Raw genomic sequence first — 20,861 nt, forward strand, 5'->3', positions numbered from 1 at the left:
AGAACAGTATTAGCCACGCAAGTACCCAACCTCTTAATTCCACTGTGTCCCTGGCCTCACTGGTTCTGTAGAGATACGTGTGTAATTAAGAACTTGTCCATTAAAGATGGTCACCCAGGGAGAAACTTTATAGAAACGCTGGACACAAAGGTTAACGACTCAGCTAGTTAGTTATTCAGGGACATCATAAGACTAATGATTCAGTGTCTGGACAGCCATGTGGTACCTGCAAAACTGCAGATCTTATCCAAGTCTCTTTGTTCCAATGGCAACAGTTAGAATAACGTTGTGGCTACAGTTTTTAGGCAGCAAAAACTTTGCGACAGTTAAATGGGTCTGACTGGCACTCTTGTTAGAGCAGAGAACAAGGGACTTTGTTTTACTGCAAAGTTAAATACGCTAGTGCCGAGCATCAGCCAAGCCCAGCTATCTCATGACCAGGGCTCTTTTGTCTCAACACAGATGACATAAGACAACGGAAAATGATGTGCTAACACTGGATTTCACAGAAGTTATCAAATGCGCAGCAATGCTCGCTGGATAAACACTAGAGAGTTCAAGTTACTGGAAGTTACCTCTAAAAACATTTACTTCCTACCTGCTTCCACACCCAGCTAAAAACCTACCTGTAAATTTTGTCCCTACAAAGGTTTTGTGACAGCTAAGGAATGGCTATCACAAAGTGAAGCTCCCCTTCACAGTGCAGGGGAGGAGAGAAAAAAGTATTATCAGAAAACAAACAAACAAATCAACCAACCCCTGCTACCTGAGTTTTGAAATAAAACAGACAACATTGCTTCTTCAGGAAGAGCAGCCAAATGCATTACACGAGGTTGGTGAGCTTTTTATTCTTAACACATACATATTTTAAGCTCAAAAAAATTTTCCAAATGCTTAGCTTGTAAGATTGGCTGGGGGAGACACAAATAAGTGGTATTACCTGTTGCATACAACTCAGTCTAAGACAATTTCACCAAGGCTGATCTCATGCATCCTGGTAGCACATGACAGTGTGGTTCTGACAGAAGCATTAACTTGGCTGTCAATAAAGGAAACAAATGTGTCTTAGTAGAGCATGCAGCCATCGGAATTGAGCTTTTTTCCTTTTCGAAATGTAAAGCTTGCTTTTAAAATAGCCAAACTAACAAAGAATTAGACACAAGTTCTCGCTCTCACTTGCTAACCTATTTGCTATCTCCTCAGCGAGAGCAACACTTCAGAAGTCAGAAAATGCATGAAATACACATTATGTAAACAAAAATATTTTTACTTCCTGAAAGACATGTCAATGCTAGAACAATACTAAAAACAAAGGTTGCAAGTAACTGCTTTAAGAAGTCTAATGTAAACAGCACAAGTAGCTTAGGAAATATTTATCCAAGTATGAAAGTTATAAGACAAGATTTGATCTCAGAGACAGGCATTTGTTGTATTTGCATTATAGTATACGTAGCACTGTTGGGTCAAGGTGTGGTCTATTTGAAAGGTCACAATAAATCAGTTTCCCAGGACTTTCAGAGACAGAAGCATATGCCACTCTGTTTCTTCAACAGGTAAGAGATAGTTAAAGCAAAGCAAATCTAAGCCTCCACTACTAAAAGTGCCTGTAAGACTGGCTTTAGAAGTTTAATACACAGCCTTCTTGCAACTGCTTTTATACTCTGATCCAGGAAAAAGGTAGGTTGCTAGAAAAACAGACAGCCTGTTCCTACCATCCGATACATACACCTAGTGAGAGATGAAAAATACAGCCTGTTGTGTTCAAGTGGATTTTTTTTTTGCTATTAAAAATAAGAACCATTTGGGAAACATGAATTATTTAGTATAAAACAAACAGAATCAATCCATATTAATGTGCACTAAGCAGCAATTTATGATTCACAACACCATTTTCACATACAGCATTCACAAGATTACTCAATAATACATGAAGGTTTCCGAACGTTATTAGTATGACAACAGATATCAATGAACTTGCAGTCATTCAAGCCAGTTGTTTTAAACCAGCTCTTGGGAACTGGCAGGACTGCCAAAGCAGAGCTACAAACTCACTCATCATTCATTAAAATATTAAGCCAGTAACTGTAGCAGTTTTAAACGCAGAAAGCAAACCCAAACCATAAGTTCAGATCTACACAAAGAGAATCTAAAAGGAAAACTGTGTTTCCCTTTGTAGAAAATGATAAAGAATATATTAAATCAAGGAGGCCAAAGGTATATGTACACTCTATGTTTAGAGTTCATTTAAAGTCTAAATAGCTTTGCTTACCAGATTCATTCTTCCTAGGCTGCTGAAACTATCAAAGCATTGAATTGCAAGACACACTTTCCGTAACACCAACTGTTTCAAAAAGAACAAAAGATACACAACCTACTTTCATACGTTCTCTTCACACCTGATCAAATATCATGAAAGGAGAGTCAGTGACCAATTATGCAGACTTCTTCGATACAATGTATCTAATAACTAGGTATTCACAGCATAAATTAAGTTTCTGAAATCAAGATGAGAACACGTAATAATTTCCACATGCACAAGCATTCTTTTTAATGACAAAGCCTAACACTTCTTAACATTTAAGTTTCATAAAAGCTTCACAACACCGAAACCTAACGCCAGCACTAAAAACATACTGCCATAAGAAATATCAAGTTTTTAAGATCAGACGGAGGAGGGCGAGTTTTTTTTCCTCCCCATTTGATTTCAAAGCTCGTTAGACTACTTCATCTTCTAACATTACAATTACCTTGCAAAGAAAGCATTAAAACCCTATGCATTGCACTGCTAGTCACACTACCTGCCTCAAAACAAGAAAGTCATACTGGAAGATGTTGCGTAGTAGCTTTTCCAGCACAAGTAAGAAAGTAAAAGCAATTATTCTAAAAAGGAATTAAAGTTTTAGAACATAATCTCTTCAAAAATTATTAGAGACAGAGGACACATATTGTGAGCTTGTTGAATAGTTGTTTGTAATTTTAAAGTCATTTTTCTTCCATGGGAAAAAAAAAATATGTATTTTTGGCAAACAGAAAAAAATAACTAGAGTGGAACAACAAAAAGCAAGCAAAGGTTGTTTCTGTAAGTACTCATTCAAGCCTGTCCAAAATTCCTAAGATGAACCCTATAAAACAGTATTTGGCCAAGTTCTGAGCATTTAAGCCCAGGACAATGATTTCTTAAGTTTTACCAGTTACCAAAATTATGTCAGTCCTATATTTGATACCCTTAAAAATTCAGGAACTCCTCTCTAGTTCATCTCTCACTGACAATTTCTAGTTACTTCCATTGGCCCATCTCTTTCAACAGTGTCAGTGGAGCACAGCAATGCAGAGCCCTCTCAAAAAGAAGTAGTATACAAATACACTTCTTGTCACAAATCTTCATGTCCCAAGCACCTTGCAGCTTACAGGCCAGCTGCTTCCCAAGTCGTCCTGAGCTCTATTTAATGCCCTGCGACCAGGTAAAACAAGGGAACGTAGTACTGTGTTCCTCTTCTCTCAGGTGAGCCAATACATATTAATCACTACAAGAAGAGAAACGTGACAGAAGTTAAGATGACCGAAGTCAAAACATTTCAAATTACAAAAACATTCGATTAAAAAAAAAAAAAAAAAAGCGGCATCTAGAGAAAAAAACATAATGACCAATAGAAAAAAAACAAGTTTAGCACCTTCCCTGGGATGCCTTTTCCCTACTCTCTAGCTCAGCATGTCTGTGAACTAACTTGCACCTGGAACTATGAATCCAAACCATGAATGTGAGCTATGAGGAATCTGAACTGTGAATCCATTTTAGCATATTTTCATCCTCAACATTCATTACATATGACAACATATGTACAAGGTTATGACAACAAATATATATAAAATGTGTGATTCAAGGTCAGTGGTAGAAAAACAGGTCTTCAGTATCTTGAGCAACAGTGTGAACAAATTCAATTATTCCTGATTAAATCCTAAAACCTCATCCCTGTACCACACTACCTGCAGTCTCATGCAAGCTCCAAGCTTATGTTCAGCCTGCCAGTGAGATTTAACATACTAAGTTTCGTAGGGAATACATTTGGCTGTGATCAAGAAATCTCTGAGAATGCGAACCATTTCCTACCAACAGGCATGAGAAAGCAACCTGATTTTTCATTTCATCAACAAAATCCACACAGATAAGACCTTGTTAAATACCAGTTTAAGAATGCAAACTTCATTAACCATGAAATTAATATCACTGCAGAACGCAAAAATGCACACTGTGTATTTGTACAAATCATCTCCTTACAAATTTAATTATAAAACACTAATCAAGAACACATTCATTATGCAGTTTACAGTTAAACAACAGTCTAGCTAACAGTCCAGAAGTTAGTTCTAATTAAACACAGCTTCAGAGTTTCTGGGTAATTTATCATTTTAATAGTTTACAAATGTCAACATAACTTATCCTTTATCCTAAACATTTCATAATGTGAATGACATGCGTAATTATACTCTGAACAATCTTATCTGGAGTACAATTATATCCAGCAATCAGCTGAGTAATAAGAAAAATGTAATACGTTCCGAGCCAACAAGACGAAGAAGGGCATCAGACAACTTAATGAAAAGTGCAACTTGCAGATTATTTGTCTAAATTGGTGCCTTATTTTTTTTTTTTCTCCTTAACTTTTACTAGCATGGCATTTCCAGAATAGTTGCTGCATTTAGCGGCATTAAAATATTAATGACCTGACACAATCAAGACATTAAGCCACCTAATAAAGTGCTATTACAACCTATACCCAACAAAGAATCAGACATCTTGCAAGCAGTTTTAATCAAAACACCAAGGAAATGTAGTTTAAGCAGGACTAAACATTATGAAAGCCTATTTCTCCTATTGTCAGTAAATGCAAAGACACATACCTACATTACAAAACAAGATTGATCTTCTGTTTTCAAAATAGAAAACAATTCCAAAATTCTTATTCGTAAATTCATTTCAGGTTATTTGCTTCACTTAAAGGATCAGCTGAACAGTTCCCAACACTATTATTACTTGCTTTTGTACAACATGAAATTTGTCAGCAAGAGTTGTCTTTCTGGAGAGCTTGTAATGGACAGAATTTATCCCAACTAGATATTTCATACATTAAGAGTACTACAATATTAGCATGGTAAAAGAAAGGAATTTAATTGGCTAATTTACACACATGGTTGCATTTTTTTTTTTTCTGCTACGGCTTGTAATGCATCTCTTACTTTTGTCTCAAAACACAGATAAGGATGTCGGAGACACTGAAAGGACTGATGATTTATTTAAAACAAAAAAGAAGTTGCCACGTAACATAGATGCAAGCGATACCTCATCATCCGGGGATATACCATACTTGATCATTTTAAGGTGTAATTTACTTGGCTGTGACCGAAGTGACCTCACATGGCTTTTCTGAGTCCTGCAGCCACAAGCAGACGCTTAACCTGCAGAATAATAGATGCTATATAGCCCACTCAGATACTGGTCATTACTAATTACCATGGATTGGGCCCGAAGGAGCAAGAGGCTAAGACACCTTCTTTCTACTACCATCACCCCATCCTGTTTCCTCCTTGCCCTCCGGCTAGATGGGAGGGGATTGCACAGCCAAACCCACAGACTGACTGTCAGGGAAGGACATAATTTACTTTACAGAGGCAGCCCTTAACTATAAACCCAAGCCCGAGCCCAAGCCCAGGGCAGTGCTCCCGGGCAAGGGCAGGCTGGCTGAGGCCCGGCGGAGCTGTCCAGGGTCCCCCCCAGGGGCTCGCCTGCACCCCGCGGCCACCCGCTTATTTTCTGATAGAAAAGTCCTGCTGCTTCCATGTTCTGGATTTCTTTCCCCATTTCCTCCTTTTTAAAAATTTATTCTCCTTTTGTTCGCCCCCCCCCCCCCCCCCCCCCCCCCCCGATCTTGCTTTTTAGCGTAGTTCAATAGCACACCTTACCAGGCTGCCGTTACCCCATGAGGGATTCATCCCCATTGCGGTGACACCCGACAGTGGTCCTTAAAGTCGTTTCAGACCGCCTAATACTAGGTAACCCCAAATACACACCGCAAGGCAAGTTCTGCACATATCTGGCAATTCGCCAGGAACCTGCACTTGGGAAGAGTTCCCGGAAAAAGAATAAGGTGCATTCTACAAAGTGTGATCCAGTGCGTAAGAATATGAAATATTCTATTTGTGATTTAAAACTTCAGTATGAGACAAGTTTTAAAATCAGTTGCCCAAAGAACATCTCCAAGGTGGTCCTCAGGAATTCACATCAACATTACTGTGTCACTCCAAGTGAATATGTACATAGAAGAATGGGATATTATCAAGTCAAGAGAAGTCTTTTTAAATAATGCCTTTCTTAATAAAACACCACCTTGCTAGCAGGCCACTGCCCTACACCTTAGGAAACTGCCATGTTTCTTAAGGTCTAGGGCAAATAACTTTGTTACTGTTACTCAGAAGCCTGTATTTCACTGCTGATGTTGGGATATCAAAGCCAACTCCCTGCCATTTTCTCATTTTTTAAATCTGCTCAAGCAGAAAGCAAATTGCTATGGAAAACAACTGAAAATCATATGCTTTAGTTCTTTTGTATCTAATAGTTTTCTTTAAGCTTTTTTCTTTTTGAAAGGCCACTAAAATGACTTAATTTCTTCTCAAGTCCCTGATCCCTAGAACATTATTCCCCATAATAATACTCCCTTACTTTGACAATATGAAATAATTCCTCTGAAAAGCGTATTTTTGCTAAAGCATTCTGAATTCTGCTAAACTACTTGCTAAGATAGCTTATTATACAAATAAACATTAATTTTCCTTGCTTGGCTTATCAAGTGGGAAAATGTGCTGTAAAACTGTAAAGCGAAGGGACTTTAAGTATGCAGTTTTTAAGGTACTTCCTTTATGACACTGTAAGCAGATAGGACCTTAAAAAATAGAAACAGATCTTATAAAAGATATTTTTTTTAGCTGTGACCCTCAATGGCAAGCCTACCTACCCACTTATCCACTGCACCTGTCCAGAGTTTAACAGAGAAGCTTTTACCCTTCTTCGTGTGAGTAGAGAGACAAACTGCAATAAAGCCATAAAAAAGTAACAGTCCCACATACTCTGATCTCCTTTACAGCATGCATATATATATATGTACATTCTCCACAGACAGACATGAACCTTCTACCTGCAGAGGATCAAATGAATCTTCTATTGAAATAATATCATCAATACAGAATCACAGAATCATCTAGGTTGGAAAGGACCTTGAAGATCATCTAGTCCAACCATTAACCTAGCACTGACAGATCCCAACTACACCAGATCCCTCAGCGCTCTGTCAACCCAACTCTGGAACACCTCCAGGGATGGGGACTCCACCACCTCCCTGGGCAGCCCATTCCAACACCTAACAACCCCTTCTGGAAAGAAATACTTCCTAATATCTAGCCTAAACCTTCCCTGGCGCAACTTGAGGCCGTTACCTCTTGTCCTATCACTTGTTACTTGGTTAAAGAGGCTCATCCCCAGCTCTCTGCACCCTCCTTTCAGGTAGTTGTAGAGGGCGATGAGGTCTCCCCTCAGCCTCCTCTTCTCCAGACTAAACCCCCCCAGTTCCCTCAGCCGCTCCTCATACGACATGTGCTCCAGACCCTGCACCAGCTTCGTTGCCCTTCTCTGGACACGCTCGAGTCATTCAATGTCCTTTTTGTAGTGAGGGGCCCAAAACTGAACACAGTAATCGAGGTGCGGCCTCACCAGTGCCGAGTAGAGGGGTAAGATCACTTCCCTGTCCCCGCTGGCCATGCTATTTCTGATGCAAGTCAGGGTGCCATTGGCCTTCTTGGCCACCTGGGCACACTGCTGGCTCATGTTCAGCTGGCTGTCAATCAACCCCCCCAGGTCCCTCTCTGACTGGCAGCTCTCCAGCCACTCCTCCCCAAGCCTGTAGCACTGCTGGGGGTTGTTGTGGCCCAAGTGCAGCACCCAGCATTTGGCCTTATTGAACTCATACAGTTGGCCTTAGCCCATCGCTCCAGCCTGTCCAGGTCTCTCTATGGCTCATATCTAATTTTTTAGCTGTTCCCAAGTATCCCAAAACAAACAGCCACATTCTGACAAGGTATCAATCTTCTAACAGATGAGTTTAGTAAATAAACTACATATTCAAGCTGAAGTACTTTCAAGTTTGTGTCAGAGAGGGTAAAGGGACTAGCAATGGGTTTTTGCCCTCCATACCTTTCTGGCAGTATGGCTAATAAAAACTGTATTATTTACAACTATGCCTACATTGTACACATGTGGGAATTCTGTGCTAACACCACCCTCTAATCATTCATTACCAATAAAAGCCTAACCAGAGAATGCTCAGAAGGTGCTTGGGATTACTGACAAAACACATCATATTACACAAAAATATTTCAAGCCAGTTTTTGCGGTGTCAGTAATGAAAAACCGTAACTATTGCACCAAAAAACCCAAACACCTAAGAAGCAAATCTGTAATTTTAAATCAATATTCTCATGAAATAAGATACAAGCATTATAATGGCAAACTTTGAAGAAATATTATCTTTGGCTTACTGACCTGAAGCATAAACACACATCTCTTCCATCAAGGGAAACCCATTAAGACTTCCTGTTATGAAGTGCTTTAGCTTAAATAAACCAGAGTGGAAAATAATGCATACATAAGCAGGAAGGACAAGAGCAAAATTAAGCAACAAACTTCAAAAAGAGGACGCTAACGGGCTTGAGAATTAGCAGTCAGAATCCGAAAGGACTGTCAGTCGCCTGACTTCAGTACAGCTTTCGACATACTTGAACATCTGTAGTGTCTGGGTGGAACCGTTTCAACATGCCTCTTGCAGCACAGAGTTGAACTCAGAGCAGTAAAGATTAATTCACAGTGATTAAATACAACACACTGATGGGCTCCTATGATAGTATTAAGTATATTCACCGGTGATTCAGACAACAGAAGAGGACCTCACTTCTCTAATCTGTGGACCACGCTTTACACAGAGAGCAGGATAGGATTTCAGGGACCTTGAATGACTTGCAACAATAAAAACAAATGCAAACTTCTACTCTTTGGTTAAGGGGTCAGGGAGTCTCCTGTATAAGCCCAGGATAGATAATAACTGGCTAAATTATATTCCATGAGGAAAAGATCAGGGGTTTACAACAGGTTGTATATTTGCATCTGAAGATAATAAAACAAAGTCAATCCTTTAAAACACTACTGTGAGGTAAGTGTGTAAGTTAAACTGTTCTTCATTCCCTGTGCAACCAAACAAAGAGGCAACAGCTACAAAGAAAAGGAAACCTCAGGATTAATTTCAAATGATCATTTCATCAGGTCAAAGTGAGAAATTCTGTCTCTATCACTTCTTGGTCATGCAAAATTAGTAGTTGAGGACACACAAGACAGGCTGAAAATATGATCAGGGTAAAAACCTTTCTTTGATTAGAAAATACTTTAAGTATTAGAAAATTGTTGCAGCAATCAGTGACTCTCTGACAGAGAGTCACCACATCGTCAACAAATTAAAAACTTGACATTTAACCGTGTTTTAGCCCTTAAAAGATGAAGTTTAACCACTGTCATTAGCAGGTCAGTTGATAGCATAACTGTACAGCAACTGGATAATTGTACACACGAGAAGACGGCAAACCGCAGTGCCAGATCTTAAACAGTTTTGCTTTAACAATAATCCTTCAGTCATTTGAAGATGAACATCTACTAATGAGCCACAGAAAAGGTCCTCCTTCTCTTACAGCTAGTTACTACAACCAGAAAAAAACTAAAAAAATTTTCTTTGTTCCACTGAATGCAAGCATAGTAAGATTTATCTAGACAAGGGCAAGTCTGGGTCAGCCTTTGATTTAGCCACTTACCAAAAATTCTTATTCCTTACATGTCAAATCAAGTATTTTTCAAAGGAAAACCAGCCTCTGTGCATAAAGATCAATTGTACAGTGTATCTCTGCTGCCATTACTTTAATTTCTTTTTCTACAGAGGGTACTGCACCATTAATCACAACCAAAGTATTAGAGTATCTCCTTCTAGGGTTCCCTTTCCACAAAAAAAAAAAAAAAGGCAAGTCACTTGCCCTTTATAAGTTAAATTTAACAGTCGTGGACCTTCAGTTCTCTGACTTTTTATGGAGGACAGTTGGAGCAGCGACACAGCTGCAGAGAGAGAATTAATGCTGTTCAAAAGGGAGGCCCACCTCTGACCGGACAGCGGTGCTGCTCCTCAAGCAGTCCCTGCCTACAGCCACTTGTTCCTCACTCAGCACTCCCCCTGTTGTGCTGGACAGGTAGAGGACCAGAGCACGGAAATACTCCAGCTTAAAAATAACCACCTCTACCTGTTTACTTTTCTTGCTCTATCAGTTCTGTGATCCAGCTCCAGAAGTTGTCATGCCTTCTGCCACAGCAGCTCAGGGACAGGAACAACTGTGTAGGTGCCAAGGCAACTGCTGAGGAGAGGTCACGCTCTCCCTCCTGTTCTCAGCCACAAGTTCCTGCGTCTCTGTCGCATCAGATCTGTCACGTGGATCACAAAAAGTCCTACTTATCAGGGCAACTTTTAAAGGTTTTAGAACAACATAACAGATGTTTTGCATATAATATTAAAAGGATAGAAACATTCAGCAAAACTAGCAGAAGAACAGAGCCATCCTTTCCATCACAGCACAGCTGAGAGAAAACTGCTCTTTTACCAGTGTAACTAGTCCCCACTGCAGGGCAGCTTCTCCTCCTGCTAGGGCAGAGGCCCACAATAAAGTGGAAGAGAACACGGCTGTCAAAACTGGGACAAACGTAACTATCCTTCTCTTTTTAAATGTAAGCACTTTTAAGCGTGACAAATTGCAACTTTTTTTCTCTGATCTCCTTTGGAAACAGATTCCTTTTCTCACCAGTACCACTGCAAGGCCACCTTCCTTTCACTCCTGTCTTACAACTGTAAGCGCTTCATTGACAATCTCCTGCTAATAGTTCGTGGTTTAAAAATATCTAACCAGACTGAAGTTAGGAAGTGCAGCTAACAATGAGGCTTTCAGTTTTCCTAGTACATACTTTTTGTATTCATTCTTATTTTCACTGTGTATTCCAGTACTACTGTAACATGCATAAAGTGATACCATTTCCAGAAGAAAGATACTATCCTGACAAATAACATGTAGTTCTTCATCTTTTGATATACAATCCATAAGAATTATCTATTTGTATCTCTTAATTCCAAAAACATTATGAGGTACTTATGTTTGGAAACTGCTAAAACTCCTAATTATGAGGATGCTCTGGCTGACCAAATGTCACACCAGTGACTACTGTTGTCATTCAGTAACACAATGACAACTGCTACATGCATAGCTTTTATAAGAGCAATGCAATTGCTAACCATGACCGAAACGCTAAAGTATGCAAATATAGTGTGTTAGCAAATTTTTGACTTAACCATAATTGTATGACGCTACCATGAAAGGTTATCAGTTCAACTCTACTGTAAACAGGATCTTGGTCTTTAGATCAAACCGTAGAATACTTGTAGCTGATGTTCCCTTTTCCCTTCCCCACATTTTGTTAACAGCAACTTTATGGTCAGCTGAATAACGGCACTGGGCTTGTTTTTCACTCCTCAGCTGAAGATACACTAACTATAGTATGGGATAGAGAGAAAAATCTACCAGAACTGTTCCACATTGTTGTACCCTCAGAGCAGGCAGGACTGGAGTCACTAAAGCCTCCAGCCTTTCCACCAAACTCAAATGAGGAGCGTGACAAGTTACTGCTCATCAGCTGAGCTGAGGTAAACAGCCACAGGAGCTCACCAGCTGCTCGGAGGTACAGCAGAGGCTCTAAGCAAGCGCAGCGTACCGTGTTGCGATTTAAACAAGTGTGTCTGTCTTCGCTGTTGACGACATGACAAGGTACACTTAAGCGCATCTGCTTGAAGTACTCGGAGCAGCGTCTCTCCGAAACAACGCTGCTCGTCCCAGCCGCCTGCCTCCCGAACCCGCCAGCCCAGGCGACTCGGCTGGCGCTAAGGCCCCGCTCCAGCCCCGCGGGTGCACAGGGACCGGCCCCCCCGGGCTGCCGGGCCGCGTCCCGCCGCCTCACCTCACGGCCCCGCTCCAGCTCACCGGGCACCAACAAAGCTCCGGCCGCGGCCGCACTTCCCCGCGGCCCTTCCGCGGCCCGGCTCGGCCGGGAGCCCGGGGCAGCACGGCGCTTCCCCCGGGACGGCCTCGGGACACAGCAGCGAGGTTGCGGCACCCTTAACCAAGCCCGAGCCCCGCCGAGGATGGAGGGAGGGACCCGTCCGGCCGCGGGCCGGCACTGCCAGGCCGCGCAGAGCCCGCGAGGCCCGGAGGCCGCGGCCCGCCCCCGCCGCCGCCACTCACGCATGAGGGTGCTGAAGGCCACGACGCCCAGGAGCCCCTGCAGGAAGATGCCGAAGCTGTCCATGAGGGCCCCGTTCTCGCAGCCGCGGTCTCCCGGCCCCGCCGCCGCCCCCCCGCCCGGCTGCGGGGGGCTGTCGGTGAGGCCGAGGCTGCCGTTGAGCGGCGGCGCCCCCATGGCGAGGCCCGGCCAGCGCCCGCCTCAGCGGCGCATGGCGGCGGCGGCGGCGACGTCGCGACCGGCGGGCGAAGCCGCGCCCCCCGCCCCGCTTCCTGCGCCGAGCCGCCCGCCCCGCCGCGTCACCGGCCGCGCCGCTCTCCCATTGGCCCAGCCCCGGAGCCTCCCGCCCCCAGCGCGGGCCGGCATGGGCCGGGGACGGACGGACCGGCGGGAGGTCTCCGGCGGGTTCCCCCCGCCGCCTGCCCCGCAGGGGAAAGCCCACACAGCCCCCAGACCGGATACCGGCGCCCCCCGCCACCGCTGAGGGGCGAGAGCGCGGAGTCGGTGCGGCCCCCACGCTCCCCCGGCTGCGGGCCGGGCCGGGCCAAGCCGAGCCGAGCCGGCAGCCCGCCAGGCAGCTCCCAGCGCGCCGGGGCTCCGTTCACCGGCGTCTGAGCGGCCGCAAAACACTGTCCGGCCCCCGCACCCACGCGCATTGCTAAACCGCACCCGTAGCCCCACCAGACGAAACCCTGGCTCGGAACTGGACCCACGCGAGGTTTTGCTTACCCAGCCGCTACAGCTCAGGGAAGTTTGACATCACACTAGAAAGAAAAAATTACGATCTGGATTCTTTAGCAACATTTTTTTTTTTTTTTTCCTTTAAAAAGGGCAACCAACGGCACAATGGATGAAACACAACATGTTGGCACTTTTGTTTAGAAAATGATGTACCTGTGACCAGTGAGTCTGACCGACCCCCTCAGCCATACCCCCTTAATCACAAGAGAACTGCGCTCAAGTATTGCACTGTAGTTTTTTCTTACGCTGTTTCTCCAAATAATTTAAACCCCTGTCTAAATATGAATTCACTTTTAAGTATGACCCAGAAAATACAACATGTTTAAGTCTATCAGAAAACTAAGCAGAGCACATGAAGCAATAGTTGTTCAAATAATGACATTTGTTGCATCTATCTCACAAATCCACCTACGTGACTGTCTTTCCTGGCAAGCGATGCCAAACGGTATTGGCACAGAGCAGTGAATTCTCTGATATTTAAGCTGTGCCATAAATGTCTGGAAGTTGCAGCTAGAAAAAGAAACGCTCTCAATTCTCTGACTTACAGACCACACAGCCAAAATGCACCGTCCAGTGCCTCTGCACACCGCATCGACGCTCCTCTGCTTTGAGCTGCATCAAAAGCAAGAGTTCAGGAATGCAAATAGTTACCTAAAAGGACCAAAGCAGGTTGCTTGTTCTCCCCCTTGCATGCAGGGACCACAGCCATCAAGCGTGGACCTGACCCTATTTACCTCTGGCTCAGGAGCGGTTTTTAAGCTTTCAGAGTTGATGCTGAACATCAGACGTTCCCCACACATACCTGACGTGGACACTTAGACTGGTTAAGGACTGACCTAATGCTTTTTTACACACAAAATTTATGTTTCAGACATGAATCTGGAAATACAACTTGAAGGGCTTATGCCTTGAGTTACTCCATATTCCATGCTTTAAAATAGGTCATTCCTCAAAAATAGCTCTGCAAGGGTTTTCAGCTCCTCATGGCTCCTATAAGCCCTTCTGAAACCTGTACCAGACAGGACACTGCTGCCTGGTATGTGCTATTCACAAGCCTTCAGACTTCTTTCAAGTAGACAGTGCTCTGTGAAGGCAAGTAAAAGGTTTACATTAAATCCTATATATTTATAGATGTTTAAAGACAGCATTAAGCAAATCAGTTTCATCCCACTCCTATGTATTTTCTGCACCCAGTATAAAATCAGTTCAAGACAGCCGAAATGCAGCCAAGAAACAAGTGCCAAGGAGCACACGAGTACAATCTGTTGGAATGCCAAGTAAGGAAACAAGAACTTTACAGGGCTGACCCGTTTCTGAAACATCCTGTGGACCCTCATGTTATATAAAGAAAGCAAAGCAGCTCTTTTTAAAAATTTCGACTCACTGGGATAGTGTAAACCTTTACAAACCAGCCAGAAGGAGCAGCATCATCTGCAAGGTTTGCTTCAGATCATACCAAGCAGCTCCTTATGTTCAAAGAAAGCAATAAAAGAAGATTACCCTGATTGGTAGTTTCTGTCCTCAGCTCCTGTATATTAGCTTCAGCATCCTGTGAAACAAAATCTGTTATCTTAGAAGGCAGCTTAGATAAATAGGACTCCTGCATTTGAGGGAACTGTATACAACCCAGTCGAGCTCTTAACATGAAGCCTGTGCAAGTGGTATTTACATGGTCTGCATTTACCTTTTATGCAAGTAATGGAACATGATATACAGTTTTCCCCACACTTCTGTAAGATGGAAAATTGCTCATGGTAAGCAGCAGTATTGATCGTTATATTAACACTAAAGTCATCAGTAACAGTTTAAGTATCTTTTTTAATTTTCTTACAACCACTTAAAACTGTCATATACCACAAACTTATGTACACTATTTACAGACAAAACAAGCAAAATATCCATCCAAAATATTTTTTAAAAAATCCTCTGATTAAATTGTTACACCTGCTCAAACAATGGTGGGACTTAATAGGCATATTTTTTTGTGCATGTTTCTCTTCCATGTAGTACTTCAGTCTCACTGCATATATATATATATTTTTAAAAGTTAAAGAAAGATAAAACAACAAGCAGAAGGGACACAACACAATACGCATTTAAATCTTTTGTTTAAGAACAAGCAGCTAATTAAAAAAGGCAAAATACAGGAAAAGTGCATCAGTTCCAATGAGTTAGTATAAGAAAGAGGCCCACGGGTGGAGGGCTGGTACCCTTTAGGGTAGAGTCTCCTAGAAGACCTCTGATTGTCTACAAAGATTATTTAAAATTTATTTTAAACAGAAATTAAAAAAAAAATAAATGAAAGAGGAGAGGAGAAACATGACACCTCCAGAATTTTTTTTTCCACGAGGTTTCTTGGAAAGTGGTGCTCAACAGCTTTCAGTGGGCAAGAATTCATTTGTGCCCGGACCTCACTGTTCATTCATGCAACTTGAGTGAGCTGTCCCCGTGTCTCAAGCAGAAGGCCCGTTCCTCTTGAACTGTGCAAGGCTAGAGGACTTCCACAGGCTCTGTGCCCATGTTTGTGCTAAGTCAGTTAGACCTACTGCCTCTGAATTTTGTCAGCGCAAGACCTGCTCGCTTCCATGGCTTAAAGCTGAGCCAAACACTGCTGGCTTTGCACCTAACAGAGTAACTTTGTCTTCTCATCAAAAAGTCCATTTACTGGTGCATTTCAGAACAACAGATGTGACGTTGAGGAAGCTAGAAATGACCATGGAGACAAAGTGTCACTAACCTACTCATTTTTGCTGTATTTCATACAGATTATTATTTTTTTTTTTTAGAAAAACACATAACAATAAAAGAGGCTTGTTGTATCTGGTGTTCCCAAGTCCCACTCTAATCCTTCACCCAAAAGGCTGCCTTTGAAAACAAGGCTACATGCATGTTTGGGGAAGGTCGGCAGCACTCTGAAATGGGGGTTCAGCACACAATCCCTTTAAAATGGAGCCTTCAGCCAACATTTGAAGTCTCCTGACAGAGGAGTCTTTGTGCTTAGTTACTTTTAGGTAATTTGAGCTCACAGTAGGCAGTAACCAGTCTGCCACTATGTGACAGGACTGGTTAAGGAGTAGCTTTGTATAGGATCATTGTATTTTTGGCTTTCTGGTAAGGCTACTTCATCTAGTAACTTCTCCTCTAACAACAGATTTGGTCCAAAGGTATCCAGTCTCCAATTTGAGCTTGATAGTTTTGAAGCCTATTCCATTACATTCAAAAATCTTGCAAGCCACTTTGCTTTTTGCTAACAACGTACCAAGTCTTTGTACTTTATACAGAAGAATGGAGTGCTCAGTCCAATCAACTGTAAATATATTTACACTTCCGCGGACTTAGCAGCTAAATACTCCTTCCCTCCTTTAAAGCATCATTGGAATTGAGAACAAACACTAGCAAATCCTAAAGCAACAACAAAATACTGCTGAAAGTTGTGACAAGAGAAAGTAATCTTAACAACCACTCCTGAACTCTGTATGTACTGTTTCCATTAATCCCAGGAGAGACTGCAAACGCTGCTGGAGTTCTATACAACACACAAATGAATCTGCCTTTTATTTCATTCCTCAAAGAGCAACTTTCAGAAATGTTTAACATTAGAAAAAAGTAGTCTTCATTCACCAAGATCAGTGCTGTACCTCTTCACTTCTGGAAGGATTGCTTTCTGTTTAGGATGGACTGCAAGCTGCTCATGCTTTGTGGGGGATAATTCTACCACATTAACCTTCCATGACATTTTTGGAGGTCAAATACTTTTGTTATGGAATCCTTGTGTCGGTGCAGAAAGCACACTACAGTGACTCAACAAAATCTTTCTGCCTAACATGGCTAAGCTTAGCACAGAGTACAAGTGCCATATGGAGGTACCACCAGGTTTCTAAAGCTATGATATGCAAAACCAAGACTACAATGCCTATGACAATAAGCAAGAATACAAACCCTCAGTGGGTCAGTCAAGGGTAATTGCCTTTTACCATCCACATCCACAGTACACGAGGCCCAGTGGACGGCTCATTTTCTTGTACTGAAGACATCTGCAAGACATCACTGCCTTTCTCCTGGACTCCAGCTTTGTTGTATCTTATGGTGAATGATGTGGTAGAGGACAGCACAAATCCCTGAAACCTGAATTACTGCAGTCCCAGCAACTCCTGCTGGTGAAACATCAGTATCACCCAAAGCCAGGATTCAGCCATCATCAGCTACACAAAATCCAGTTTTGAAGAAACAGAGCAACTAAAGCAGTGCGTGAGCTGATTTCAAGTCATGTTGGAGTAGGGTGAACAAATATAAGTGCAGTTGTGTCATCTGCCACGCATAGAGAAAGAGGAACTTGAAACAGAGTCAAGTAGAAAACCATCCATCAAGATAAAGCCCCAATTATCCCTTTTAAATCCAGCAATAAAAGAGTGCATTTTTTCCAGGAAACAGAGTGTACAGTACCCGTGTGCAGCATAAAAACATTTCACAAATAATGAAAACATCCCTTTTGAAAATCTCAACAAAAATAGATCCCATTGGGACCAGACTGTCAGTGCCTCCCAAAACAAGGCAGAAAAATCCAGCCTATAAAACATGCCAAAGGTGACCAGTAAGTATCCCACTAACCTCTGAAACTGCTGACTGCTTTATTTACTGAGAAAAAGAAGTATGACATTTGTATTTAAAACCCTAGGCACCATGTTAACAGGTTCACTAAATTACCCTTTAAGCTCTGTTCTCTCCTGACAACTACTTAAAAAGACATCTATCTGTCCATGGGGAAGGTGGAAGCAACATCTCTTGGTATGCAGGTCAATTCTGCTGGACATCAGTGCAATATATTGAATTCTGGAAACCCTGAAGAATGACAAATATGATCCAAAAGCATCATCTTCCAGCCCAGAAGTTCTCTGCTGGTCAAATTTCTCAAGACAAGACGCTGATAGCAAGGCAGCGTTTTTTTCAAAATTTTTCTCAGGCCTAATGGCTTATCACTGAGCTTGTCCTAAGGGAATGGAGTACAGGCAGATGACCTAAGCACAATATGAAGAAGCAAAATGGCCATTTATTGGCCACATGTCTGGTGTGAGAAAGAAGGGTCATTTTGATTTCAATTTAATTATGTTTTCAGACTCTTCTTACAACTTGGGAGAAAAAAAGTGTCCTAGCTACACACTGCCCTCCCTCCCTCAAGAATACTCAGCTAGTAAACAGTCTGTCTGACATTTACATTTCAGTTTTGGAATGGAAAAAAAATATCTGATTTTAGCACTTTTGTAAATAGTTCCACCTTGACTAGGCAGTTGTTCTAAGGGGCAAAAGAAATAAACCCCAGTTATTTAGTTTTGCTTACTCTAAAAATTTTTCATTGGAGGTAGTTCCCCCTCAACACCTATGTGGCAGATACAGACACAGACTGTGCAAACTCGGCTCTTAGTTTACAGACTACCTCCTCGCTGAATCCTACAGCTCACAGCATCAGAATAATGGACCACATCAGGCTGAAGAGATGCTTGAATCAATCCATTTGACCAGAGTAACCAGTGTATCAGAAACCAGTAAATGCGTCTTTCCTAAACAAATTCCTGCAGTAAGAACCTTCCTACCTCAAACACCTTAGTGTACCAGGGGCTTTCTGCAAAAATATATCTGAACAGGAGATAAAGGCCCAGGACTGCACCCATAAAGCTCCTGCCTGTGCTCCTCCAAATACTCTGAGAACAGGCAGAGTGAATGAATGCAAGCCACCTGAAACCTAATGCTTATTTGATGCAGATCTTGAGCCTGATGCAAGTTTCCCCACAACTTTAATGAAAAGTAATGTAAGCCCTGTTACTTAAAGTGTAAAGCACAGGTCTACAGCAAGTGGCTGATTGGGTTTTATTACCCTGGAAAATTAAAATCAGCAGTTCATCCTACTGTGGTCTACGAATGGAATTAGATGTCCCTCTGGTCCTCTTCTCTAAAAAAAGCACACAAACTCCTTCCCAACCTCCCACATTTTCACCAAGTCTGATCCTGAGCAGCTGTAAATAGTTAAAAATACAAAGTCATGCTCATAAGATAGTTTCCAGTATGCAAACACTGGCAGAGCTAAGTTGCAGTCCTCTATTGATAGCAGTTTCCTTAGTGTATTCTCTAAAAAGATGTTCAGGTAGCAAAGCAAAAGTCTGCTGACAGGCTCTGTGTACATGGCCCAACTGTTTGCTATAAGAAAAAGGAAATAACTTCACACGATTGGGAAAAAAAAATTATCTGACAACCAAAATATAGAAAATGCAGAGGCACTTTCTCTTTCCTTTTTTCCTACAGCCCATCTGTAAGAGAAGTGCAAAATAATTACGTTTTCTGACATCTGAGAAAAAGGTGACATCCAGGTTAAGTCTACACAGGTTTCAGCTAAAGCTTTGGAACAGAAGCTCTGTATGCTGATATTGGTTTGTACTCCTGACATGCCTACAGAAGAGAGACTGCTGTGCAGCTACAGACAATTTGTCCAGAAGTAGTTCCCTCCCTTTTTAAGTTCATCACTTCTACTGTTCAGGCTACAGAGGTAGTAAAAACAAAACAAAACAAGAACCCAACAACAACAAAACAGAAGACCAAAAAACCAAAAAAAAAACCCAAAAGGAACCACACTCTTGCTATACTGTACATTCAGAACCCTGTGGCCACTTCGTTGTCCTAACAATGAACAAATTCATTAAAAAACTCCTAACATTGACACACGAATGTGCAAAGAGCACATTCCAAAGCCAGTGCTGTGGTAAAACAAGTGTTCGTCCACAGGGAAGGAAGGGGATTCTGTGAATCATCAGGAACAGAGAAAGGTTATTTCTGGCAGCCTACATGCTAACGTAAACAGGATCTGTTTCTCCTTTTAAAGTTCTGTGCCAACAGAACTATTGAAATGTCATTTCCCACCAGAGGAGACTTTTCTGTAATCATTAAAAAATACATTAAAAAAAAGGGAACCATAGAGCAAGAGACTATTGTGTTCCCGAGCTGGCAGCTGGTAGAGTAGCCCCTGTGTTTGCATTGGCATTTTGCTCCAGATGTTGTATTCCCCTTGTCAAAGTGAAAAACTGAGGCTGACAGATGCTTTTAGGTCACCAGGACCTCAGTTTAACTTCATTTGGCTTTCCTTGCTAGAGAGAAGGGAGCATGTTTTTGTAGTTGTGCTTCAAAGGTCCACTTCAACTTGACTGCTCCTCAGTTAGCAAACTGCTGGTAAAAGGCAAGTTTGACCCTCTCAATGTGATGGCAAAGTTTAATCGCTGGCCCAAGCTTCAAGTCCATACACTCCTGAACGGTGGGCAGGGTCAGCAGCAGCAGTGCCTGGCCATCGATTTCCTGTCAGAAGACAAAAACTCCATAGTGACTTTGCATTTTTATTTTCCCTGCTCCTTCAGCTTTGACTTGCTGTAATTTCAGATTCATGGCCATATGTGAATTAGATGTTTCTTTCATGCTACTCCAGGAAGCTTAAAAATTTTTCTCACAACAAACTAACTCCTTTCTTAAAATGTCAGCTCAAATTCACTGGCTAAGGGACAGAATCTCATGAGATGCTATTGTAAAAAATCAACATAACAACAGAAACCAAGGGAATTTCATGCAGAAAGTCGTTTTACCTAACCTCTATAGAAACATAGATTCTAAAAGAAAAAGTACATCTTCTGGAACATCTAACACAAACCATACTCATCATTCGTTCTAGTAC

At 42.1% G+C, this 20,861-nt stretch overlaps 2 protein-coding genes across 3 annotated transcripts in view; both read right to left on the reverse strand.

Annotated features, from left to right (window-relative positions):
• Positions 1-12,640, reverse strand: part of STIMATE (STIM activating enhancer) — a 37,845-nt gene extending 25,205 nt beyond the window's left edge. For both annotated transcript variants that reach the window (XM_074879520.1, XM_074879519.1), the window contains exon 1: positions 12,418-12,640. In XM_074879520.1, the coding sequence (XP_074735621.1) occupies positions 12,418-12,592 (175 nt within the window). In that variant the 5' untranslated portion in view covers positions 12,593-12,640. The remainder of the gene's footprint in view (positions 1-12,417) is intronic.
• A 2,314-nt stretch (positions 12,641-14,954) lies between these two features.
• Positions 14,955-20,861, reverse strand: part of SFMBT1 (Scm like with four mbt domains 1) — an 80,949-nt gene continuing 75,042 nt past the window's right edge. The window contains exon 22 of the mRNA XM_074879522.1: positions 14,955-20,491. Within this exon, the coding sequence (XP_074735623.1) occupies positions 20,351-20,491 (141 nt within the window). The 3' untranslated portion in view covers positions 14,955-20,350. The remainder of the gene's footprint in view (positions 20,492-20,861) is intronic.

Source organism: Strix uralensis, chromosome 10, assembly GCF_047716275.1.
Source record: "Strix uralensis isolate ZFMK-TIS-50842 chromosome 10, bStrUra1, whole genome shotgun sequence".
Lineage (NCBI taxonomy): Eukaryota > Metazoa > Chordata > Aves > Strigiformes > Strigidae > Strix > Strix uralensis.